General features: G+C 41.8%; 1 protein-coding gene across 14 annotated transcripts in view; it reads left to right on the forward strand.

The window, feature by feature from the left end:
* The window catches only part of FAM217A (family with sequence similarity 217 member A), a 166,451-nt gene extending 153,592 nt beyond the window's left edge, over nucleotides 1–12,859 (forward strand). For all 14 annotated transcript variants that reach the window (XM_033934797.1, XM_033934811.1, XM_033934798.1 and 11 more), the window contains one exon: nucleotides 11,295–12,859. In XM_033934797.1, the coding sequence (XP_033790688.1) occupies nucleotides 11,295–12,498 (1,204 nt within the window). In that variant the 3' untranslated portion in view covers nucleotides 12,499–12,859. The remainder of the gene's footprint in view (nucleotides 1–11,294) is intronic.
* The last annotated feature ends 14,432 nt before the right edge of the window (nucleotides 12,860–27,291 follow it).

The following is a 27,291-nucleotide window of genomic DNA, read 5'->3' on the forward strand; positions in this document are numbered from 1 at the left end:
TGACAATTGGAAACTTTATTAGACTTATTATTAGAAAAGTTTAGTTTTATGCCGGTAACGGCATCAGAGAGAGGTAATCTGATCTCTCTGTTCAGCACTGTCCCACACTGAATTTACTAGGAAAATATAAGTAGTTTGTTTTTTACCAGGCTATCGCTTAGTATTTAAGCTGAATATTTCTGCGAGTATAAGATTAGGAAAAACCTTCATTTAAGTCAGAATGTAGGCATCTGGGAGAGGAGTTCAGCAGTTATCTCTGTATACTTCCATTCCTCAGAGTGAAGCTCTTAACATTATCAAAGATGTTTTGGACAGGAGGGATAGACCCCATTTTATACCAACCAATTTTATCTTAAATCTGGCACAAATTGCAATGAGAGAGAATTTCTTTCTGCATAACCAAAAATTATATAAACAAAAATCGGGGGTCGCTATGGGGGCTGTGTTTGCCCCGTCGGTGGCCAATTTATATATGTGTGAATATGAGAAAACTTGGATACAGAATTCCCCAATTGAAATGAATATTTTCAAATGGTACAGATACATTGACGACGTCTTGATGTTGTGGAAAGGGTCTGAGGAAAGTTTAAAGCTTTTTCTCCATTGGCTAAACGATTGTGATGACAATATCAAGTTCACCATGAAATATTCTACTTGTCAAATAGAGTTTTTAGATCTAAATATTATACAAACTGTTAACAGTTTTGAATTTGACATATATCTGAAACCTACGGACAGAAATACATTTTTGAATTTCAACAGCTGTCACCCTTTTAGTTTAAAGAAAAATCTACCTTTTTCACAGCTTTTACGCATTAAAAGGAACTGTACAAGTGAAAGAAATTACATCAAACATTCCAAAAGTTTCTTACATAAATTAGAAAACAGAGGCTATCCAAAAAATATACTCAAACAATCACAAAAAAGAGCGAAATACATACACAGAGAATGGCTTATGGATGATGAAAAAGGTTCAACAACTAAAGATCAGAACGATGAGACCATGACGTGGGTGTTGAGATACTCAAGTCAAGGCAGCGAGATAGCGAATATATTTAAGAACAACTGGAAGATTGTCCAGACCAATAAAATTTTCAATAACACTGAATTAAGAGTGGCTTTTTCCAGGGAGCGTAACGTAAAAGAAATTTTGTCATCTACGAGAAACGTTAAGGAAGCAGAACCGAATAAGAGATTGTTACCCAATGGTTTTCACAGATGTGGTCATTGTAGCATTTGTGTTTCGACAATTTCTCAAAATTTTTTCATTAACCCTTGTGATGGTAAGACATATTTTATCAACAAATTTTTGACGTGTTCATCCGATTATGTAGTTTACATAATCGCCTGTCCCTGCAAAAAAATATATGTTGGGATGACGATCAGGAACTTCAAGACGAGGATAATAGAACACAGATCTAATCTTAAACATAACAAGATGACAGCTCCTCTGGTAGAGCATTGCTCGGTTGCACAGCACAAGTTTAAGGATTTAAAGTGCTTTTGCATTGACAGGGAGGAATCGAACATGAGAGGGGGAGACAGGAAGAAACGTCTGTCACAAAAAGAGATCAGATGGATTTATAAACTTCAGACCATGACACCTAAGGGTTTAAACAACACTGTAGATTGGAGGGTGTTTTTCTGAATTATTCTTCAATATTTATCATTTATATGTAATAGCGCATGCGCCAAGTTTCTAATTTTGGATCGAGTATTTTGCTTAAAAGCGCATGCGCCGGCGTTCATAGAATGCTAACGCCATTTTGCCTCGTTAAATCGAGTCATGACACAAGTAAGTCAGAAGTACTCTGTTCACATTTTAATGTATTATTATGACTTTTGTATAGTAAATCCTTCCTTTTGAATGGGTTTAAGATGGTTTTTAATGCATGTTCTTTTATATCTATCCATTTTAGAATTCTGATCCCTGAAGAAGCCAAGTTAGGGTGAAACGGGTCCCCGTAGGGCTGTGTTAACTTCACTAAGATAAGTGTGGTTTATTTATTTATTTAGAATACTTACTTTAAGCACTTTAGAGCACTCTTTGCATTTCATTCTGTACTCAATGATTGATATCTTAACCTGCAATCTTGGTTATTGAGATCTTTGATGATTTACCAAGCAGGTATCTGAGAGTACAGTTTGACTATACCTCTTGAATCTATAAGTCCATAAATCCATTATTCACCATTACTTTTCTAATAATTCCTCTCCTTTGAGCATGGTTAATTGGACGCCAGTGCACTCATAAAGTTGCAGTTAAACTGCTAGCTTTCACTCAAGGTGTGAAAAATAACAAAAACATGGAAATGACGCATAACGCAAGATTCACCAAAATAATTTTATTGCTTTTATTTTTCCATCATGGAACTCAAAAGACCAGTTGCGTTAGCGGGAGGTCGTTATAGTTGCCAAAATGCTGGCCTTCTGATAATGAACTCAGCTCTATACTTCGAAGCTCCCCAATATATACCTTCAGTCCAGTGTGACATCATTGGCTATGGGCCAATCAAACTAACAGAAGTTGTAATTAAATTTAGACAAAAAAAAATGTCTTTACATGTTTAAAAGTCTCAGAAATCATATTTGTTTTGTTTGCATTCATTTCTGAATATACATTAACATTTTATTACATATCTAATATTATATTTGTCCTTTTCAAAAAAGGTATATTAAGAGAAACTGCATTTGTTAAGTGCTGATATATTCTCAGCCTCAGAGAAAAAGGTGGGGCTGTTTCCCCCTCTCCCTGAGCTGACAGCTTCAAATTTCACCGATACTCACACAGAAGCTTTCCTATGCTGGAGACTGCTGCAGTGTCTCTGATTCTAACTTAACCATTTCCAGATGCTGTGTTCAGGATTTTTTCCTTAGTGTTCTTTTTATATAAAACATTTCACTTTAAGTACAAATTCTTTCACAATCCATTCATACTTGGGGCCCCAAACATTCATAACATGTATTTCATTCATTCTTAATGCATGTTATATCTCGGTTTAGAATATGGAATCTAATATACTTTTTCTAACCAGCCTAAGGCACATCTGGTATCAATTAGAACCATGAGGCTAGAAGCGGGAAAACCCTGAACAAAGACAGGGAAAAAGGCTGAACACAAAATGAAGTTCACTGCTTCAAGATGGAGTTCATGTATATTCTGATTTCCTTTATGATCTAGCTTAATAGCAAAGTACATAAAAAGAATATTATTATGCTTTTCCTTAATATTAATCTGTAGTGTGTTTTTCTAGCCTTGGCTACATCCGTATTCAGATTTTTATTCACCAATTTTTCGTACGCTTCTATTGGGTGTGGCCTTAACTAACACATATGCTTGTATCTAACTAGAGTTACCCAGAATCATACGAAAAGCAGGCGATTTTGTAGGAAAATTCCACAAAATACTGCACTATCATGTCCTGAAGTCCATTCCATTACCATACCATAGACATCACCCCCTACTGGCCATGAGCCACTACTGCTCACCTTTTACTTGCATAGCCATTGCAGCTTTCATCATTGAAACACAGAAATATGACAGCAGATAAAGGCCAAATGGCCCATCTAGTCTTCCCATCCACAGTAAACCATTATCTCTTTCTCTCTCTGAGAGATCCCACGTGCCTATCCCAGGCCCTCTTGAATTCACTGATATCTAATTTAATACAAGATTTCTGAATCACTCTAATACTGTTTAGTTCAAGGCAATTTACATATTTACAGTGGAACCTTGGTTTACGAGCATAATTCGTTCCAGAAGCATGCTCGTAAACCAAAATACAGTGGTACCTTGGATTATAAGCATAATCCGTTCCAGGAGCATGCTCGTAATCCAAAATGCTTGCTTCTCAAAGCGAGTTTCCCCATAGGAAATAATGGAAACTCGCTTTGATGCGTCCCCCCCGAGAACCGGCATTGCTCCCCAGCGATCAGGCACCCCCCTCTGCGATCAGGCACTCCCCCTGCGATCCGGCACCCCCCCTGCGATCCGGCACCCCCCCTGCCTCAAACCGCCCCCCCTGACACGATTGGGCACCCCCCGACACGATCCGACCCCCCCCCCGACATGATTGGGCACCCCCCCAACACGATCCGACATCCCCCCCGACACAATTGGGCACCCCACGCCGCTTCTTACCCTCATCTGGGCTCTTGAAGATCTGCCTACTCGTCTGCTGGGCCTTGAGCATCTGAGCATGCTCAAGGCCTGCGAGTTCACGTTCACGTTCAGAACGTGAACTCGCAGGCCTTGAGCATGCTCAGATGCTCAAGGCCCAGCAGACGAGTAGGCAGATCTTCAAGAGCCCAGATGAGGGTAAGAAGCGGCGGGGGGGGGTGCCCAATTGTGTCGAGGGGATGTCGGATTGTGGCGGGGGTGCCCAATCGTGTCGGGGGGGGGGGTCGGATCATGGCGGGGGGGGGGGTGCTAGTTCGAGGCAGGGGGGTGCCGGATCGCAGTGGGGGTGCCGGATTGCGGGGGGGGGGGTGCTCGTAAATCGAGCCATGCTCGGTTTCCGAGGCACCGATTTTGCAAATGTTTTGCTCGTCTTGCAAAACACTCGCAAACCGGTGCACTCGTAAACCAAGGTACCACTGTACTCGTATATCAAAGCGAGTTTCCCCATAGGAAATAATGGAAACTCACTTTGATACGTTCCCCCCCCGAGGCCAGCGGCGCTGTCCCCCCCACTCGCAAAGACCCCCCTCCGTGCAAACCGGCACCCCCCACCCGAACAACTTAAACTTACCCCACCGTCTGACACCGGCACGCAGCCCACAGGACGTGCCGGTGCCGCTAGAAGATCTTCCTGCTTCTGCCGGCCTTGAACATGCATCTGCGCATGCTCAAGGACTTCTAATTCTCCCTCTCTCCGAGATTCTCGGAGATCTCCAAGAATCTCAGCGAGAGGGAGAATTAGAAGTCCTTGAGCATGCGCAGATGCATGCTCAAGGCCGGCAGAAGCAGGAAGATCTTCTAGCGGCACTGGCACGTCCTGTGGGCTGCATGCCGGTGCCAGACCTGGGGGGGGGTTAAGTTTAAGTTGTTCGGGCGGGGGGTGCCGGTTCGCGTGGGGTGGGGTGCCGGTTCAAGCGGGGGGGGGAGCGATGCTGGTTATTGGGAGGGGTGCTCGCAAATCGAGTCAACACTCGGTTTGCAAGACACGTTTTGCGAGAATGTTTTGCTCGTCTTGCAAAACACTCGCAAACCGAGGTTTGACTGTATTTTATTTATTTATTAAAAAATTTATATACCACATAACAACTATGCGGTTTCCATATCACACAATCATACAAAACAAAATTTCTAGTTTTGTTTGTTATACTGGTGGAAAAATCTCTATACCTTAACCCCTCGTGAGCATATATCTACAAGCTAACTTCAAGCCAATAGGGCTAATAAACAATTTAATCTCCCCTTTCTAGTCTTAAAGCAACGTCAGCTTTGTAGCATCTGAGGCGTTTTCCCCCTATTGAGTTTTATTGGCTTGAAGTTAGCTTGTAGTTATAAGCTCACGAGGGGTTAAGGCAGGGGTGTCCAATGTCGGTCCTCGAGGGCCGCAGTCCAGTCGGATTTTCAGGATTTCCCCAATGAATATACATGAGGTCTATTTGCATGCACTGCTTTCATTGTATGCTAATAGATCTCATGCATATTCATTGGGGAAATCCTGAAAACCCGACTGGATTGCGGCCCTCGAGGACCGACATTGGACACCCCTGGGTTAAGGTACTGAGCATTTTTTACCAGTGTGCATTTAAACTGGAAATTTTGTTTTGTATGATTGTGTATTGAGTTTCCAGTTCCTCCATTTTTTTTGTTTCCATATCATATTCATTAAAAAATGCCATAATAATTCCATGGGAAAATACAATTCCTTGGATAAAAAAGATATTGTCGCAACCCGCGGGCTCCTGATCACCGCAGCGAATTGGGTTCACCGCGACCGTAACTGCTCCCAGCATGTTCCCTTCAACTAGGGAATCCTTCAGGCTATATAGGCACCTGCCTAGGGTAAAAACCATAGGACAAATGACCTCAGTGAAAACTGGCAAGGAATATCACACATACTCTGGAAGGTCCAAAATAAGGATATACTTTTATTTCTGACTCTTGGTCAGGCTGATCTGATGTTATCAGTAGGTTATAACATTTTTCAGTACATTTGTTCAGAAAACAAAGGATGCAAAAACAGGGCCAACCTGGCCACACTGGCTTCACCAGTATAAGAATGAATGTTCTATCAAAAATCAGGAACAATAAAGGAAAACACAAAAACCAGAATTATGGCTGGACTTCTGTCTCATTCACATAGTCCTCTTCACCAGCCTTAAATGGCAATATAGTTTTAGCAATGCTCTCTTCCTGTGAAGGAGCATAGGGAGAAGCACTCAAAATACTTGCTGCATGAAAAAATAAAACTTTTCCAAACCAAAAGAAAGTAAACTGCTAAACTTGGAATCTTTCCACAGGCTGCCTGCAGCTAGGGAACTCACACAAATGGAGCTGCTCCCTCACTGACTCCCTGCAGAAACTTATCACTGCTAATTAGCCTCCAGCTGTGTGAAGAGGAGGAAAACAAAAAAGCAGCGTAACTTGCAAAAGTTTAGGCAGTTCAATGCACCAAACTATGTGGAAGCTTTCTTCAGAGCCTAGCTCTGGGAAGTTTAAGCACTTCTGAACACACAGCAAACACAGTCCCAAAACTTTCATGAAACAGGTAGGAATCAAAAATTAGCAAAACACTTCCAACCTTTTAGCTTGTGTCCATTGCTTCAATCTCTCCCTACCAATGTCCATCGGTTCCCAACTTTCCAGCTGCCTCTCAACGGTGGGATCAGACACCTCTGAAATGTCCACTATCTCACAGTCTCTTGCCAGCTCGTCAGCATTCAGCTGGGGAGCTGAGTTGTGTTGCCTTTCAGGCTCAGTTGCAGCCCCCTTGACTCCTCACTCCCTCTGGGTCTCAGCTGCTCTGTTTTAACAGGCTCCAATTCGCCCCTCCCTGCTCTGAAGAGGGGGAAGGGAGAAAGCTCCCTCTGCAGCTGTGTCTGCTTAGCTGACAGCTTCCTGTCAGTTCTCTGGTCTTCTGGGAGATGTAGTTCCCTAGCTCCTGAGTTCCTTTGAGCTCTAATAGCAGGCTTGGGAGAGTAACCTGTAACTGGACTGAACTCTCCCTGGCAGTCAGTGTCTGGCTCTAAGTTAGTACAAGGGAAGTCAGTGCTTTCATAATCGGCTGGGCCAACCTGGTCAGCTCTCCTGCATAGGGGCTTACTGCTCTTCCTAGTTAAACCTGAGACAAAACTAGCAGGAGAGCTAGATTTGTCACAATATCCTTAAAATTCTTTAACAAAAAGTACTAATTTAACAATCTATCTTATAAAAATATTTTCAACATTCTAAGAGATTTCCAATAACTTAACTTCTGTCCTTATTTGTATAGGTAAATCATTCCAAATAACAAGCAACAGGTGTAAAAGAAGAGTTAAATTGACATTTAAAATGTATACCTCTAAAAGGGAGAAACTGCAATAAAAATGTTTTAATCAATCTATTAGATGAATAATGCAGATGTGAAAATAACAAAGTGAGATGATTGGAAACCTCTGCTTGTATAATATGATGAATCAGATAAACTCTACAGTGTATGTTTCTCTATAGGCAACCAATGAATATAGAAACACTATCATATCTCTTCAGACCATATATACGAGAACATAGTAAATGAATTCAATCATGTTTGTTTGACATGATTTACTTTTCGTAAAGCAAAGAAGAAACAACTTGCCTTGACCACAAACAATGCAACAAAAGAGGCAAGGGAGGAATCCAAACAACCAAGGGTAACTGTCTTTATTCAGAAAATGCAAGTCCCAACAAGGATCCTAGTTTCGGCATCCAAACGATGCCTTCCTCAGGGGACATGGAACAAAACATGCATAAAAATTAATACATAAAATTTAAACAAATGTAAATGTGACTCCTCCCTTGTCACTTAACCTTTCTTAAAGCCATGTTGCCTCAAATCTTGTAACCCATTGGATTCTAGGAAATTCACTATCCTTTCCTTCAGCAACACTTCCATTATTTTTCTAACAACCAAAGTGAGGCTTACTGGCCTGTAGTTTCCTGCTTTATCTTTGCGACTTTTTGTGGAAAGGGACCACATCCGCTCTTTTCCAATCCTGCAAAACCTCTCCAGTCTCTAAGGAGTTATTGAACAAATCTTTTAGAGAACCCACCAGAACTTCTCTGAGCTCTTTGCTCCCTCAATATTCTGAGATGGATACCATCTGGTCCTATGGCTTTGTCCACCTTTAATTTTTCAAGTTGTTCATAAACACTTTCTTGCGTAATGGTGTAATATCCACTCCATTCTCACATGTAACTTTGCCAGCTAATCATGGCCCTTCTCCAGGATTTTCTTTTGTGAACACAGAGCAGAAGTATTTGTTTAGCAAGTTAGCTTTTTCCTCATCAGTCTCCACATAGTGATTTGAAGCTTCTTTCAGTCTCACAATTACCTGTATCAAAAGCCAGGATGGATAAGCGTGTAGATATTTTTCAGAGTTTAGCACACTACAGCTCTCTAAGATCCCCCCTTTTCTAGTACTAAAACTTTTTATGATGAGGTGTACATCCTGTCATGGGGAGCCAAATGTCACCAGGAGAAAATTCTCAGGGAAGGACAATACCAGAAAACAACCTAGGTTGAGGGTAGTCTCCTAAACTCCTTTGTAACGTTAGGGTGAATAAGAGAGGCCCTGCCAGTAGGAGGTAGTAGGTGACAGGGAAGGCTAAGCGGGAGGTGGCAGGGTGGGCTATCCCTCAAACCACAGGTGACAGAATTCGACTAAAAGTGCCTGTGGTGAGTTGTGGGGGGCAAAACTTCCTATAACCTGTGAATTTTTTAGTGTTAAAATGGAGTCATACTTATCAACTATATATCTGATTTTTATGTGTACTCATCCAAAGTTGTTACTTAAGCTGGTATCAGATTTCTATCTTAATAATTCACAATGGTAGATGTATCCTAAATGCTTTAGATTCCAAATAAGCCTTAGCCTTCTGGTTAAGCCAGCTAGCTTTTTGTTTCATTTGACACAAATAAAACTGGGATTATTATTTTCTAGTATACAGAATACTATCCAATTTACTAGTAGACTACACTGCATCTCCTTTGCTTATGCCCAAGTAGGTCCGACCTGTGAGGGTCATGTCAAGGCTCATAATAGTAGCTTATTGAAGCTGGTCTCTATTGAGTTTTATGAAGCTGACAATGTAACATGAACATTAGTCCATACATTCATATCTTACTATTTAGAAGGCATTCTCAGTACAACAGTAGTTTTGGCCATTCTGTCCTCCAGAACCTTGTTGGGGTTTCCCTAAATCAATAAAACAGAAAAGGATTAATGCTACAAAAAAAAAAAAAAAAGTTAAGAACATAAGAATTGCCGCTGCTGGGTCAGACCAGTGGTCCATCATGCCCAGCAGCCCACTCAAGCGGCGGCCCGCTGGTCAGAGACCAGCGCCCTGACTGAGACTAGCCCTATCAGTGTACGTCCTTGTTCAGCAGGAACTTGTATAACTTTGTCTTGAATCCCTGGAGGGTGTTTCCCCCTATGACAGACTCTGGAAGAGCATTCCAGTTTTCTACCACTCTCTGGGTGAAGAACTTCCTTACTTTTGTACGGAATCTATCCCCTTTCAACTTTAGAGAGTGCCCTCTCGTCCTCCCTACCTTGGAGAGGATGAACAACCTGTCCTTATCTACTAAGTCTATCCCCTTCAATACCTTGAATGTTTTGATCATGTCCCCTCTCAATCTCCTCTGTTCAAGGGAGAAGAGGCCCAGTTTCTCTAATCTTTCGCTGTACGACAGCTCCTCCAACCCTTTAACCATCTTAGTTGCTCTTCTCTGGACCCTTTCGAGCAGTACCGTGTCCTTCATGTACGGCGACCAGTGCTGTACGTAGTACTCCAGGTGAGGGCACACCATGGCCGGGTACAGCGGCATGATAACCTTCTCCGATCTGTTCGTGATCCCCTTCTTTATCATTCCTAGCATTCTGTTCACCCTTTTTTCCGCCGCTGCACATTGCGTGGACGGCTTCGACTTGTTGATCAGAATTCCTAAGTCCCTTTCCTGGGAGATCTCTCCAAGTACCGCCCCGAACATCCTGTATTAGTGCATGAGATTTTTGTAACCGATATGTATTACTTTATACTTATCCACGTTGAACCTCATCTGCCATGTCGATGCCCATTCCTCGAGCCTGATTGCCACATTGCAGATCTTTGCAATCCCCCTGCGTCTTCACTACTCTGAATAACTTCATATCGTCCGCAAATTTAATCACCTCACTCGTACCTATGTCCAGATCGTTCATAAAGATGTTGAAGAGCACGGGTCCAAGCACCGAGCTCTGTGGCACCCCACTGGTGATGCTTTTCTAGTCCAAGTATTGTCCATTTACCCCCACTCTCTGTTTCCTATGCTCCAGCCAGTTTTTAATCCACATGAGTATTTCACCCTCGATTCCATGGCTTGCAATTTTCCAAAGTTCATGCGGATACTTGTCGAACGCCTTCTGAAAGTCCAGATATACAATGTCGACTGGGTCACCTATCTGCCCATTGGCAGTGAGTTTCATTAAAAAATGTTTTTCTTTTACCTTTTTTTTTTTCTTGTTGAACACAGCTTGCAGCTAGAGTCCCCTCTATGAAGGCTTGTCATCCTTGTCTTTGGAGAAAGCCAAGCTACTTACCTGTACTAGGTGTTCTCTATAAACAACAGGGTACAAGACTTACATACCCACCCACCTTCCCTTTGATTTGTCTCTTACTTTACCTTTCACAAAGACTATGGAGGCCCCATGTGATAGTGCAAATTAGAAACGTTTAGGGCTTCAAATGCTTCCAAAACTTTTCTAGCTGGCGAGGCCTCTCGTGGATGGGCTTTATTGGATAACATCACCCATCTTTGAGAACAAATCCTTTTCATGGATTACACCTATTACAGGATCAAAAGGCGAAGACAATGAAACTGGATGAGGAGTAACAATTTTTAAACAATCAAGCTTGCCTCCCTTACAACCAGAATCTTCCCTTAACAAGAGCAGTGAAGAGGGAATAACCAGATGGTTGAACAAATTGGTCTTTATATGCTGTCTCTTATTATGCTACTAGGAATACTTGTTGCTTACATATTACTGTGTTAAAATGACCACTATTGAAATATTTGTTTTTGTTTAATAACCAGTTTTATTCATACTTTTTTCTTTACCAGAAATATAAACAAACATCAAATGGAAGCAGACACCAAAACAAAAGAAACAACTCTTAGGACTTTTGTTTGGAGATCTGTGTTCTCAGATGTCGACATCAACAAGAGTGAACCTGTTTTTTATCCAGAAACTAACAGGTTGCCATCAGAGCTCCACTGGTCATATGATGTCTTTCCTGCTGCTGCTGCTACTCTGCACAATGACACCACAGCTTCAGGCTCCTATCAAGTTACTGAAAATAACATTGGTGAGGCACTATTTATGACAGACTGGAACTGGAACAACAGCATTGTTCAAAATTATTTATCAGATGAAAGTGATTTGTCAGAGGGTGAAAAACAGGAGGTCTTTCTCACGTATTCCAAACAATTAGACTTGAGTTTGAGACCAGAAGTTGTTGAAAACATTGAAGAGTCTTGCTCTGAAGTAGAATGTTCTATGTATTCCTACCCTGATTTTCTCCCAGAGCCTTTCAATATTCTTGATTTGCCTGAGTTGGCTTCATTAAAATGTGAAAAATTGAAAGAGATAACAGGAGCAACGCCAGAAAGCAGTATTGGGAAGTTACTGTCTCGCCTGTTGCAAATGGAAAAGATGCAGTACTTGACCATACAAAAAGAAAAGTTAAAAGCTTCTCGGGCACATCTTATTTCAGCTACTGGCTTGAGATCCAGTTCCCCTAAAGCTTTTCATAAACAAAAATACTCAAGACAAAATGAATTGTCATCACTTCAGCTAGCTTATGAAGGTCAATACCATGAAGAAAATTCAAGTTGGTACAAGCATCAACAGAATAGCGCCAAGTGTCTTTGTCAGCAGTTTTGTCATTGCAAGTGGGCTTCTAGAACATCTTCCATAAGAGATTTAACCACCCAGCCTGTTACAAGGGCAAACAGTGCCTGCAAACCCTCTAGAACCTTGGTGCACTCAAACTCACACCAATTATTTTTACATAGGCCTGCCTCAACCCTTGCCTTTTCACAAATACCACAAACATTTGTTGAAGTGACTAAAGTGAAACTGCCATCAAATATGGGGACATCTTATTCCGTTGCACTCAGAAGTACTGCAAAGTATAAAGGGAGAAAAAAGAAACCAAACACAAACAAAAGTAAAGCATCAAATAAACTCCAATTACAGAGGCAAAATTCCTTAGCTGTTTTATGTTCAAGTAAACAGGATCTCACTCAACCAGACAAGGGTTAACCTTATGGAATTTATAAGATTATAATTCTCCCACAGACTAGAATTTTATGCTTATTAGAGGTGTATTGTATTGTATAAAACTGAACAAAACTGGTATTTCTGGAAAAGCACAAATAATTTTAACACAGGTTATATTTTAATAGATTTATGATCAAATCTTGGATGCATTTCCATTCAGAATTTTGATTTGTAATTATTTTATCTGCAAAACATTATCTGTTAAAATGTCCTTATTGTAAGTCAAAAATGATTTCAACCAGGACAGATTGTTTATCTTTTAGATCTGATGATTTTTACCTGTAACAAATATTTTTTTAAGTGTTTCTGAAAATAAAATGTTACAATCTAAGTCAGGTTTAATAAAGCTTAAATTTGTTTGAAGAACTTTTTTCTTGGACATGGAGATATATCTATATAAATATATATAATACTCTCAACAATTGCTTCTTTCTATTGTGGCACAAAAATAGATGTGGAATTGAAAAGGCAATGTGACAGTGGAACCATGAGTGTTAGGTAAGACCATAAATCTTGCACAAGAAAAGAACTGATAAATGGAACAAAGAAAGGACTATCCAAGTTGGAATGCCTTCTTTCTACGAATCAAAAGCGGTGTCTTCCAGTAATTGATTGCTTCAGTAGTTGCATTATTATGCAGGCACTGGATTTTAAAAAATTATGTATTTCCAGTGCAATAGGTGATACATTCTAGACAAGTGGGTAGTCCCCCCCCCCAAAAGGCTGTATGCTATCTGCAGGAAGAATCCAGTTCGTATTTTTCTCTGTGCCTCTTCTGTGTTTCACTGAGCTCATTAGCTCTACCTACAGTTTGTTCCTTCTGCACATGTGCCTGCAGGAGTGTTTGTTCTGCTCTCTCCATTTTATTCAGTTATTTTAGTCCTTTTTTCTTAAGCATTAGTGGTATACAAATAGAATTTGTATTTTATTGTAACACACAGACTTCTGTCTGTAGCTGACAGGCCAATCCAAGTGGATACTGTTAGCCAGCCTGCTTAGTTTCTTTGGAGCTCAGGGCCATCCCTGAAGATGTCTCTCCTACTGTTATTTAACTATTAAATAGGCTAAATGGCAAGCAATTAATTAAAGTTCAAAAAAGTCTCTCTTGCCATATACAATCATGAATGCAAAGAACTCCTTAATGATGTTTGCATACTGGGGATATCTCACTGAATTCACCCTGTGTGTGTAAAAGCTTTTTGCCACTCTTTATTATGTATCAACCATTAACCTACTGTTAAACAGGGGTCAAGCGCAGGCTGTTAGAAGCCCTTAGGAGACTCAACAATGTCTTGCAGGGGTGCTGGTTGCATCTTCTCGCCTTCGCCCATCCTGGTGGGCATCCGTCGGTCAGAAGGGGTGGAAGTGAAGTCAGGCATGGGGTCTGACTTGCAGCCCGAAGATCAGCTTTGCAGAGCCATTCCCAGCAAGAAGCAGTGATTTTCTAATCCAGCTACTGTAAGAGAGCTGAGGCAGGCTGCAGCACAGATCCACAAACAGGTCAACGTGAGATGGATTGGGGGGAGGTCTGAAAAGTGGGGTTTTCAATGTTGCTACATATCCTCCTATGTCCCCCCCACTGGAAAAATCCTAAAATTGCTGGGTTTTAAACTTTGTTAAATATGGTAAATATCGTGATTTTGGAATGAATTTCACAGCAGTGTGACTATCTGGAAGGTGCTCTTATGTTAGCAAGGACCATGTCTTACTTGTACCCTCTAGCACTGGAGTGTCCGCAGATTCTGGATCAGCCTACAGTGGATTCTTTGGTTATGCAGTGCCTGACTGCACCTCTCGACCCAGAGAAAGTGCTGTGGTGCTTACAGATAAGCAGGACCATTGTGTAGATGTTGTCCTCCAGAGGCTTTTTGATGCAGCTGTTTTGAGCTTTCAGGCTGCTTTGGTAGCCTCTGTTGTCACACGTGCCTATATGCCTCACCTGTGCACTCTGGAAAGTGAAATTGTAACTTCTCCTCAGCTTCTTTTGTCTGGGTCAGTTTATGTGACTGCCGCTTTATGCAGGTTTTGGAATTTTCCATTTCTGCTCACAGAATGCTCTAGATTAGACAATGGGCTGGTTATTCCACTTCTAAAGGTTTCATTGATGAGAATTTCCTTCATGATAGTTGTTTGGCAAGGGCCTGATTGACCTCATGGATTCTGTGGTGTTCATTCACCTTAAGACCCTGCTTGATAGCAGACCCAAACCCTCTAGTGGTTCTGGTCGCTCTAATTTTTGTGGCGCTAGGCATTCCCACTCGTATTCCAGGGCCACATCTCAGACCAGAGCTCCCGGCAGCAGGACTCCCACTACAGATGTGCCCAGCCACCTGGATCCCATTCTGTGCCCCCTGCCAAGAAGACACCACCAGGTTGGGGGACCTCCCCTTTATTTATAAGGGACATGCTGTCAGCGTTCCTGCCAGCTTGGGTTTGCATTACGTCCGACCTGTGGGTTCTGGACTTTATTTGATCAGGCTGCAATTGGAATTTGCCCAGCCTCTGACCAGGTGCTCTGTAGGAGAATTGTGGAATCTCCTACAGAGCACCTGGACAAGGCACTCCAAGTGCAGGCTACTGCAAGTTCTAGAACGGGTGCTGCCCAATCTGTCGGGTTCCAGCAGATACTGCATATGCTTTATTGTGCCACTGAATGACTCAGACAGCTGGTGGCTTATTCTGGAGCTGCAGCACGTACATGAGGCTCTCAAGATTCCATGCTCTCACATGGAAACAGTGCAATCAATTATAGCAGCGATGGCCCTGGGAGAGTTCCTTGTCTCTCTGGTCTCCTGGGTGCATGCTTGCACATTCTGATCTTACCAGCCCACTGCAGTTAATTGCGGTTTCACATCTTGCACAAACATTGCCAGTTTCTGGCTCTGCCCTTTGGACTAGCAATAACTCTTCATGCCTTCACTGAGGTGATGGTGGCCATAGTGGCTTACTTAAGTACCATGGATCTGCAAGTACACCCTGTCATGGTCAACTGGCTAGTCAGAGCTCCCTTGTTGGCCGAGGGTCAACGCACGGTGGATCAGGTGATCCAGGTGCTAGAGGACTTTAGTTGGATTGCACATTATAGACAGGGGCAGTCTCTCCCCCAAGCAGTCTTGAAATACCTGGGTGTTCTCTTTGACACGGCTACAGGCCGCCTCTTGTCTTCCAGGGACATGCGGACTACATTACATTAGTGACTTTTATTCTGCTATTACCTTACGGTTCAAGGCGGATTACATAAGAGGTTATCTGTACATTTCCAGAAGAGTTACAGAGTAGAGTGGGTTCTTACGGGGGATTGAAATGCTTACTGTAGTGTTAGTTTGTCTTGATGGATTTCTTTAATAGCAGGGTTTTTATTTCTTTCTGAAAGTTTTGTAGTCCGGTGTTGTGATCAGTAGATTGGAGAGTTGGTGGTCTAGTTTCTCTGCCTGCATGGCCAGTAAGCCGTCGTACATTTTTTTGCGTTTGATGCCTCTGATTGGGGGGTGCATGAATGGTGTCTGGGTTCTCCTTTACCTGGTTGTAGTTTGGATAAAGCAGTTGTTCAAGTAGGCTGGGCTGTCTCCATTCATGGCTTTAAATAATAGACAGTAAAATTTGAATACTATTCTTGCTTGTATTGGGAGCCAGTGTGAGCTGAGGTATGCGGCAGTGATGTGGTCATATTTCTTCAGCGAATAGATCAGTCTCAGAGCTGTGTTTTGTACTGTTTGAAGTTGTTTTATCATGACTGTGGGGCAGGGGAGATAGAGGATGTCGCAGTAGTCTAGAAGTCCTAGGACTAGGGATTGGACCATGAGCTGGAATTGTTTTCTGTCAAAGAATTTTTGGATTTGCCTTAAGTTTCACATGACCGTGAATGATTTCTGTATTGTTTTGTTGATTTGTGGTTGCATGGTACAGCATCTGTCTATCATCACTCCCAGAAGTCTTAGGATGGGTTATGGATTGAGTTTATTACTAAGTTTGTATGGTTGGGGTTTTATTTTTTTTCAAGAAGTATAAATTTTGTTTTGTCTGGGTTCAGTTTTAGTTTGTGATCTATCATCTATCTATGTTGCCATTGTTTCTAGTGTTCTATGTAGTGTGTCTGTCATGGAGGGTGTTGGTTGATCAAAAAGGAGGAGGATGTTGATGTCGTCTACATAGCTATAAAAGGTTAAGCCTAATTTGTCTAGGCAAGTGCCGAGGGATACAATATAGAGATTGAAGAGTGTTGGGGATAATGGTGACCCTTGGGGTACACCACAGGGGTTGGACCATGGTTCTGATTTTTCTTTTTTTTAACTTGAAAATCTTTATTAAAAGTTTTGTATTATACAAGCAAAATATGGATATCAAGGCTCAAGCACTCCATAGTATTTAACAAAAGACAACAGACTTAGAAGGCACAATACAGCAATAAGAAAACATAATTGCCAAACAGATATCCCCTGCAATGAATCACAAATCCCTCCACCCCTCCTAAATAAACTGAAATATTCAAAGTGGACACCTCCCTGTTGATCCTTCAGGCAGTTGTCCCCACAGCAACAATCCCCCCAAACCCCCCAGCCCCAGTAAACTTAAACCAAAGTATCAATCTTATCCAGAATAACAGTCCAAGTTCGGATAGATGAAAAATAGTGCCCATGTCGTTTAGCAATGGAAAGTTCCATCTTACACAATTGATGAAACTTCAAATACCATTCTAACATAACAGGTGCCTCGGATCTTTTCCAGGATTTAGCAATTAAACATTTAGCTGCAGCCAATCCCCACCGTCGGAGTTTAGTTTGCCAAGTGTGTTCACACACATTATGGAAGCCCAGTAAACATTCTGCTGGCACCAACGGGAGCACAATTTGTAACAATTGGGATAAGCAGCCAACAACATGTTTCCAAAAAATTTGTAAAGGAAGACAATCCCACCAAATATGCATAAAGGTGCCAACAGCCCCCCCACACCTCCAACACAATGCAGAAGATCCCGGAAACATTTTATGTAACCTAGCAGGGGTATAATACCACCTGGTAAACACCTTGTAGGCATTCTCCTGAATAAGAACACAAGAGGATGCCTTTCCCACCTCAAGACAAAGTTGGGTCCACTCCCTCTGTGAGAAAGAACACCCCAAGTCCCGTTCCCAAAGACCTTTGTATTTAGGGTGAAAGACAACTGAGCCCCTAAAATATTGATAGAGAACTGAAATGGGTTTGGGCAGGATACGAAGTGTAAGCCATAGATGTTCCCAGGGAGCCCTCGTCTTGATCGATTCCCCAGTCCAGCCCTGTGATTGAATAAAATGTCGGGTTTGGGAGTAAGCTAAAAAATCCCCCTTAGGTAAAGCTGCACTCTTTTGAAAAGCCTCAAAGGACACTAGGATCCCCTTATGAAGGACATCCAAGAACGTCCGGAGGCCCTGACGCTCCCAGCGCTGAAAAACCGAGCTCTCCTTACCCGCCGGAAAAAATGGTTCATCCCCCAACGCCCCCAACAGCGAAGGTACCATCCCTGCTCCCCATTTCCTCCGCGTCTCCCACCATATCCGCAAAAGGTGAGTCAAAATAGGGTTTCTCAAAGTTCTAAAAACCACCCGTTCAGATAAAGAGGACCAAATCAAGGATCGTAAAACCCGGTTACCCATTAATTGCTGTTCCAATTGTACTACACATTTTTGTTCCGCTATATCCCAGTCCAACAAAATTCGCAATTGCGCAGCTCTATAATACCAGAACAGATTGGGAAGCGCTCGTCCCCCAGATTCTCAAGGCAACCACAAACACTGACGAGAGACCCGAGGCGGTTTCCCCTTCCAGATAAACCGGAAGAAGAGAGCATGAAGTTCTTTTAACACCACAGGCGGGAGCGGTATAGACAGTGTTTGAAAAAGAAATAATAAACGAGGCAAAATATTCATTTTAATAACCGCTATCCGTCCCCACCAAGACAACCACAGTCCAGACCACCGCTGCAAGTCCACCTTGACTTGCCTAATAATGGGGGTATAATTTAAAGCGTACAGTTGAGACAGATCCCGAGAGATATAAATCCCCAAATATTTCAGCGCCCCAGAAGCCCAACGAAACGGAAATCTCCCCGACAATCCCCTTTCTTCATCGGCAGTCAAGGTGATTCCCAACAATTCCGACTTATCCGGATTAACCGTAAAACCGGACACGAGACCAAATTCAGCAAAAATATCTAATAAGATAGGGAGGAAAAATCCAGGATCACGCACATATAACAAAACAACATCAGCAAATAACGCAAGCCGATGTTCCTGAGCTCCAATCCATAAACCCCTCAAGTCTGGATGTTCCCGTATACGGATAGCCAAGGGTTCAATATACAATGCAAACAGAAGTGGAGAGAGAGGGCACCCCTGACGTGTTCCCCGTTCAATTGAAAAAAACTCTGTGTAGTCCCCATTCACCCTAATAGTCGCCCTCGGTGACCGGTAGAATGCTCGCACCCAAGCCAGAAAGAAACCCCCACATCCCGTCCGCTCCATGACCTGCCATAAAAAGTCCCAACCCACCTGATCAAAAGCTTTCTCCGCATCAACTGCTAAGAGAGCTACTTTATCCAAAGTGTGCTGTGCCTCCCAAAGGAGATGCATCGTTCTTCGAATATTGTCGCCAACCTGGCGTCATTGAATAAACCCCGACTGATCCATATGGATCAGGCTAGGTAAGCATTTCCCCAGCCTGAGGGCCAAAACTTTAGCCAAAATTTTTGCATCGGTGTTCAATAATGAAATGGGCCGATACGCACCACAACTATCAGAATCTCTCCCCGGTTTAGGCAGTATCGAAATACCCGCGTCTCCCATCGATGACGGTATCGAATTCCCTTCCCTCACCCCATTAATAACCCGTACCAATAGAGGAGCCAGACTAACCCGATACTGTTTATAAAAACTATTAGTGTACCCATCTAAACCTGGGGACTTTCCCAATTTCAACCTGGTGATAACCCCCATTACCTCCCCCAAGGAAACAGGACTATTAAGATATACTATATCAGAGTCTCCCAAGTGTGGCAACGTCACTTTATCCAAATACGCCGTGATAAAAGTCCAATTGTACCCCTTCCACTTTCCCATATAATTTGGTGTAATAGGATAGAAAAACCTTCTTAATGGTCCCATCAGTACACTGCAGTTTCCCCTCCATATCCCTAATTCGGGTAATTGCAGTTCGGGCTTGTTTCAATTTAATGTATCGAGCAAGCCGCGAGCCCGCTTTATTGCTATATTCATATATCGTCTGGTGCAATCTTAGTCTATAAAAGTCAATCTCTTCCATCTGTAGAAGAGAAAGTTCATGTCGCGCTCTCAGAAGCTGTGCAAACACTCCTGGGTCAAGAGAGCACTGGTGTTGCCTCCCCAAAGATATCAAAGACTCCCGAAGGGAAATAGTTCTTTGCTCCCGCTTCCGCTTAAGGCGCGCCCCCCATTTAATAAAGACCCCACGAATCACAGCCTTAAGGGCATCCCACAGTATGGAGTCACCCACCATGCCATTATCATTGTCATGGAGGTAATTAGTGATAGCCTCCCCCACCTCCCTGTCAACCTCCGCATGCTTTAACAGTGATTCGTTAAGCCTCCAAAAGGACCGAAGATGCCCCACATCCCAATAGCCTTCACAAGCTATCCAGACAGGTGCATGATCCGAGATATGTATAGCTTCAATTTCAGCAGTTCTGATTCCCCCCCACTGATTACGATGAGTCCAAATACTGTCAATCCTAGCATAAGAATCATGCACAGATGAATAATGAGTATACGTCCTTTGGGAAGGGTGGTGTAAGCGCCAACTGTCGATCAAGCCCAAGGAGGACATCAGAGCAAGAAAAGCCTTGCGAGAAGCTCGGGACGATGAGCGAAGCCCTCCCCGAGAGTGATCAAGCAGCACATCAGGTGTGACATTAAAGTCCCCCCCCAAATATACAGACCCTCCAACAAAGTTGACTAAATCATTTGTAAGAGAACCATAGAAGGCCGCCTGACCCCCATTAGGACCATAAATATTAATAACAGTGATAGGACGGCCCTGAATTGTACCCTGCAATGCCAGACATCTTCCCCCAGAATCTCTATATACCTTCTGAACAGTAAAACCCAAGCCCTTGCGGATAAGTATTGCCAGTCCTCCCACCTTCTTAGCAGACTGGGCACTTTGATGCGTCCATACATTCTCAAAGTGAGAGGACTGCAAGACCCCCACATGCCTGGGTCTCAAATGAGTTTCCTGCAGCATACATATATCCCATTTTAATCTATTCAATTCCCGATATACTATACTACGTTTACCCGGACTGTTTAGACCGTTTACATTCCATGATCCAATAGTGAGAAGTTTACTCGTACTCCCTCCCAACCCCCCCCTCCCCCCTTACCCAAAGCTGACCCCCTCAGTGAAGGTCTAGCCAACCTGTAGAAAGTGAAAAGTACCCCAGGCGACTAGCCCAAGCAGCTCCCCATGACAACAACACAAAACCAAAAACTGCAGCAAAACAAGCCGCTAACAAAGCTATTCTCAAGATCTTCCACCTGCGCCTGAAGTTCCTGTAGCTCAGATGTTAAATGGTCTGTGGATTCCTTGACCCCAGTAACTGTGGCAGACAGGGCCTCCACGTGCTCCTCCGAGGCTAACACTCTGGCTCCCAGCTCCCCTACATCCGCACGGAGCTCTGCCAGGGCAGCTTTTACATCCACTCGCACTCCTACCATTTCATCCTTCAGGTCCTGGAACCACGTTTGGAAAGTTTTGTGCACCGTCTCACTGAGCTCCCCCGAGATCGCCATAGTCCCGGCTTCATTCAGCTCTGCCGGCGCAGACGGCCCCGCGGCCATTTTAAGCGCGTCTCCTGCACTCCCCTGTGTCTCACTCGCCGGTTTCTCTCCTCCATCGCCGAAATATTTAAATTTATCTAATTTCTTCCGCGTCGCCATGGCTTCACCCGCGAAATGCGATCCAAATAAAAAGCGCGTTTTAGCACGAGAAGCTGAAAAAGCTCTTTTTCACAACGGCCCCTACGGAGCTCCCGATTCAGGCAGCCATGCGCTGGGATGACGTCACTTCCTCCGGTTCTGATTTTTCTTTGTTTGTCTTTACTCTGCAGTCCTGGATTGTAGGAATCCTTGAAACCATCTGTGCACCTTTCCTGTGATTCCTATTGTTTCTATATTTGTAGTAGTTCAAGTTCAAGTTCAAGTTTATTTATTCTTAATGAATCGCCTATTTTAAATCACTAAGCGATTTACAAAGCCTTAATACATACAGATTGAAACCTAAACACATGCAGATTAAATGTTATTGATAATATAAATTAAAATTTACTTAAATATTAAACATACTTAATTACAAACGTATATTAAAATGTTAGTTAGGGTATCGAGACATACTTGAATTGTGAGGATAAATAGGGAAGAAATTACAATAATTGGATAGGAAAGGAAGAGTAATAATAAAGGAAAAAACAAATAGGAAGGGGAAATAAATTTATAAATGAATAAAAAAGCATAACAAACTATTAAACATCATATGCATCTTTAAAAAGAAACGTTTTTAGTGTTTTTTAAAAAATGGATAAATCTTTTAATTCCCTAATGTGTTGCGGTAAGAGATTCCAAGACTGAGGGGCAATAACAGAGAACATGTCGTTACGTCTAGTTCCAATCACCTTCAATGAAGGGACCGACAAAAGGTTGGAAGAAGAGGAGCGAAGTGAACGAGACGTGTTATACGGAATTAACCATCTATTAATAAATTGTGGCTCGTTTAGAGTGATGGCTTTAAAAACTAAAAATAAAAGTTTAAACGTAATACGGTGTGTTACCGGTAACCAATGAGATCTGATAAGAAGGGGAGTCACATGATCATATTTTCTTGCATTATAGATTAATTTGACGGCTGTATTCTGAATTAATTGTAGTCTTTTTTTTTCCTTTTGTGTAATATTAATGAAAAGGGAATTACAGTAGTCCAATTTAGAGATTATCAAAGAATGAACCAAGATATTTAAGGATTCAGGCTGAAGGAATTTAGAAAGCGAACGAATGAGACGTAATTTGTAAAAGCATGTTTTAACAGTATTACTAATGTGGTTATGGAATGTAAGTTTATCATCAATCAAAATGCCTAGAATTTTTATGGTAGTAACCAGGTCTAATGCGGCGTTATTAATAGAAATTGGGGTAATTAATTTAATATCATTTTTCCAAGTAAATAACATTGTTTTTGTTTTTTGAAGGTTTAAAGCTAATTTGTTTGAGAAAAGCCAGTTTTTTATCGAAAGAAGTTTATTATTTATACTTGTTATATGGTCCAAATTTTCAGGATCTAATGGATGAATTAGTTGTATGTCATCAGCATAAGCAAAAGTGGTAAAACCTAAAGACTGTGCTAAGTTTAAAAGTGGAGAGAGAAATATATTGAAGAGGAGGGGTGAAAGTATTGAACCTTGTGGAATTCCATAATTTGTAGAATAACATTTGGAAATATTATTATTAAAGCTGATGACAGTGGATCGATTTGTAAGAAAAGAGGAAAACCACTCTAAAACTTGGTCTTTGACACCAATAGAGTTTAGACGATCTAATAAAAGGTTATGATCTATGGTGTCGAAAGCAGCTGTTAAATCTAGGGAGATTAAGATAACCGATTTGTGATGGTCTAAAAAATAGTGAATATTGTTAATTAGGCCATTCAAGGTGTATTCTGTACTATAATATTTACGGAAACCAGTTTGATGAGGGTGGAGTACATTGGTTGTTTCAATGAAATCTGAAAGTTGTTCAAAAACTAGTCTCTCTGTAAGTTTGGCTATGAAAGGAATATTTGCGATCGGACGATAATTAGAAGTTTCATCTGGAGAAACTTTATAGTCTTTCAAGATTGGAAAAGTAATGGATTTTTTCCATTCTTGAGGAAGGGAGGCCGTGGATAAACTGTGTTGTATTAAAGCTAGAATGAAAGGGCCTAGACAAGAAAAGAATTTTTTAAGATAATATGGAGGTATTATTTCTTCGCGTGTTCCTTTTAAGTTTGTTTTATTTAAAATAGACTCAATATCACTTAATGACGGAATTTTAAATTTTGCGCATTTGGATGTAGAAATGTATAGAGAATTGTCGTTGTCTAATGGTTGAAAGGAAGAGATTGGTTGAAAAGTATTACGAATCAATTCAAGTTTAGAGGAAAAATAATCCGCAATGTCTTGAGATGAGAGTGCACATTTTTGAGCCATATTATTATTATTAGCCAAAGGAGAAATAGATTTTACTAAAGAATATAAAGCTGATGGGTTTCTGGCTTCTACTATTTTTTTATTAAAGTAGTTACTTTTGGCAAGATTGATTTGTTTTTTGTAAAATAAAGCGTGTTCTTTGTATTTATGTAAATTAGTGATGGATTTATTTTTTCTCCATTTCCTTTCTAGGGATCTCTGCTGTTGTTTTAATAATAGAAGTTCTTCTGTGTACCAGGGATGTAAAAATTTACGAAAAGTCGGAGTTTTAGATATTAGAGGGGCTTTAGAATTGATGAGTTCTTTTAGTGTTGAGTCCCAGGTACGTAACTGTTCTTCAAATGTAGAAGAGAAGAAGTTTAAACTAATAGAATTAAAGATGATTGAAACATCCTTCAATTCAATTTTAGAGAAATCTCTATACGTGATAGTTTTACGTTTTGAAGCTGACGGATCAGGAATACTTTGTTTAAATGTAATATCACATGATATAAGATAGTGATCTGACCATGGAATTGGGTAGATTAGTGGTGTAGAATAGTTAAATTTTGAGGATATAGGTACTAGTAACATGTCAATTGTGTGTTTGGCGATATGAGTTGGTTGATGTATGATAGTGGATAAGTTAATAGAGTTAATAAAGGTAAGCATATCTTTTGTAATTGGGTTTGTTTGATCTTCAAAATGTATATTAAAATCACCCAAAATCAGGGGATGGGTAGAAGCAGTACAATGATCCAATATTAAATTTTGTATAATGGAAATATTATTTTGTCCTATAGGAGGTGGTGCATAAAGCAATAAGAGGTCGGTTTTGGGGTAAAGGTTTATTTTGACATGTAGATATTCGACCGGAACATTACCTGTAGATTGATCACATAATTCAAGTAGTCCATTTTGATAAATAATGGCTAAACCGCCACCTTTACGAATGTGGCGGTGATTGTAAATGTAGTAGTAGTCTGGGGGGCAACAATAGTTTAGGTAGGCTTCCTCACCCTCAGAAAGCCAGGTTTCGGTAATACAGAGAATATGGAATTTTTGAGCTAAGATGGTATCTTTGATGAGATGGAATTTGCTTTTAATGGATCTAGCATTAATTAGGCCAATGGTTAGGTTTGAGTTATATCTTTTAAGATTGTTAGAATTTAAAAAAGATTGGTTAGATGAAGTTTGATTAGAAAGTGTCGTAAGAGTAGGGATTTCAATAGTGGAATTAGGACGAATCAGATTTACAGTATTTGGAAGAGGACGGTGACCCCAGTGAACTGGGATATTGATATTAGTTGGATGCATTTTGATATTTAAATAGTTGGGTAAATGTTGATAAAAAAATAAAGTATTAAAAAAGAGTAAAGAACCTCCTAAAAAAATGATGTTAAATAGTAAAAAAAATGTAACGCACTCAATGTGCGCACGAAGGAGCGCACAAAGGAGCAAAACATCGGCGTGCGCCGCAGAGGGTTTGGGCGGCTTTAACATGGGCTGACCTGTTGGGGGCGGAGTCCGGCGCGCCGCCGCTGCGCGGCGGAGGAGGCAACAGAGAGCAACGAAACTATAAAGTAAAAGCAAAGTAAAAGCAAACAGGTAAATAAAACTTTTAAAAATATACTAAAATACTTAAAACAATATAAAAGGCTAAGAAGACTGGTGCAATCGTGCTGTGGTGCAGTGAGATGCAAAGTGCGCCGCAGAGGGTTTGGGCGGCTTTAACATGGGCTGACCTGTTGGGGGCGGAGTCCGGCGCGCCGCCGCTGCGCGGCGGAGGAGGCAAGAGAGAGCAACGAAACTGTTGGGGGCGGAGTCCGGCGCGCCGCCGCTGTGCGGCGGAGGAGGCAAGAGAGAGCAACGAAACTGTTGGGGGCGGAGTCCGGCGCGCCGTCGCTGCGCGGCGGAGGAGGCAAGAGAGAGCAACGAAACTGTTGTGGGCGGAGTCCGGCGCGCCGCCGCTGCGCGGCGGAGGAGGCAAGAGAAAGCAACGAAACTATAAAGTAAAAGCAAAGTAAAAGCAAACAGGTAAATAAAACTTTTAAAAATATACTAAAATACTTAAAACAATATAAAAGGCTAAGAAGACTGGTGCAATCATGCTGTGGTGCAGTGAGATGCCATGGTCTACCAGGTGAAATGCTGCGGTGATATCTAGTTGTATAATCAGCATTTTTTTTGCCTGTGCTGAGGTGCTGTCTAGCTGTGTTCGGGAGGGAACCTAGTAGTATCTCTGTGCTGTAGTTGGTTCTGAACCCAGACTGTAGGGTGGAGTAAGTTGTGGTTTTCTAGGTAGTTGGTGAGGTGTTTAGCTACGAGGCCTTCCATTAGCTTGACGTTAGCTAGATTGTGAGCCCAACAGGACAGATAGGGAAAATGCTTGAGTACCTGATTGTAAAACCACTTAGATAACCTTGATAGGCGGTATATAAAATCCTAATAAAACTTGAAACTTGACATATAATGGTATTGAGGCTATGGGTCTGTAGTTGGATGGTAGATCTGTTGCTCCTTTTGGGTCTTTTATGATCGGGGTGATGATGATTTCACTGAGGTCTTGTGGGAAAAGGCCATCTGTGAGCAGGGATTGTATCCATTGTATGAGAAGAGTGTGGAATTTTGGGCTGGAGGCTTTTAACAAGTATGAAGGACAATGGTTGAGGTCGCAGGCTGGGTGGCTGTATTTTTTAGTCTGTTTAGGTCGGACCATTGTATTGTGGAGAAGTCGGACCAGGTTCTGTCTGCTGCAGCTGATTCTTTTTCTGTGGGGGGCATTGTGATCTCATCTAGGTGGATTGGGGTTCCTGCGAAGGTTGTCTTGGCTATTATAATTTTGTTTCTAAAGTATTTAGCTAAAAGGATAGCTGAAGGAGGTGGAGTGTCATTATTGGCCAGGTAGGGTTTGGTGTCTGTGAGTTCTTCTAGTAATTGGAATAGTTTTTTTTTGTGTCTTGAACTTCTATGCCTATTTGGTTGTTGTAGTGTGTCCTTCTCTTTTCTTTTAGTTTTTGCTTGAATTGTTGGTTTAGTTTTCTCCATGCTGTTTTTGTGTGTTCTTGGTTACTTTATCTCCATTTTCTTTCTAGTCGTCTGCATTGTCTTTTGAGTAGGAGTAGTTCGTTGTTGAACCATTTGTCTGATCGTCTGCTGATTCTGATTTTCGTTTGTACTGAGGGTAGCTATACTTAGTGTGCACCATTGTGAAATGAAATCTATGGGGTTACATTCTTGGATTGTTGCGTCTGTTTTATTCCAGAATTTGGAGGGGTTGATGTATTTACGTGATTCGTACGTTAAGCTTTGGGATTTTGGTTTAATTTTGCCTTTGGCCCAGTTGATATTGAAGGTGTATGTATAGTGGTCTGACCAGAGGGATCAGGACCAATTTCCGTTTGAGGTGTGAATTAGAGAATGACACGGTGGCGGTTTACCCGCGGCCACCGCATTTTAGCCGCGGGTCACCCGCCGAAAACGGGGAAGAAAACTAGCAGTCGCTGCGGCGACGGGGACAAGGCCATTCACCGCCCGCGGGACGGTGAATGGTC

Source organism: Geotrypetes seraphini, chromosome 2 (genome assembly GCF_902459505.1).
Source record: "Geotrypetes seraphini chromosome 2, aGeoSer1.1, whole genome shotgun sequence".
NCBI classification, from domain to species: domain Eukaryota; kingdom Metazoa; phylum Chordata; class Amphibia; order Gymnophiona; family Dermophiidae; genus Geotrypetes; species Geotrypetes seraphini.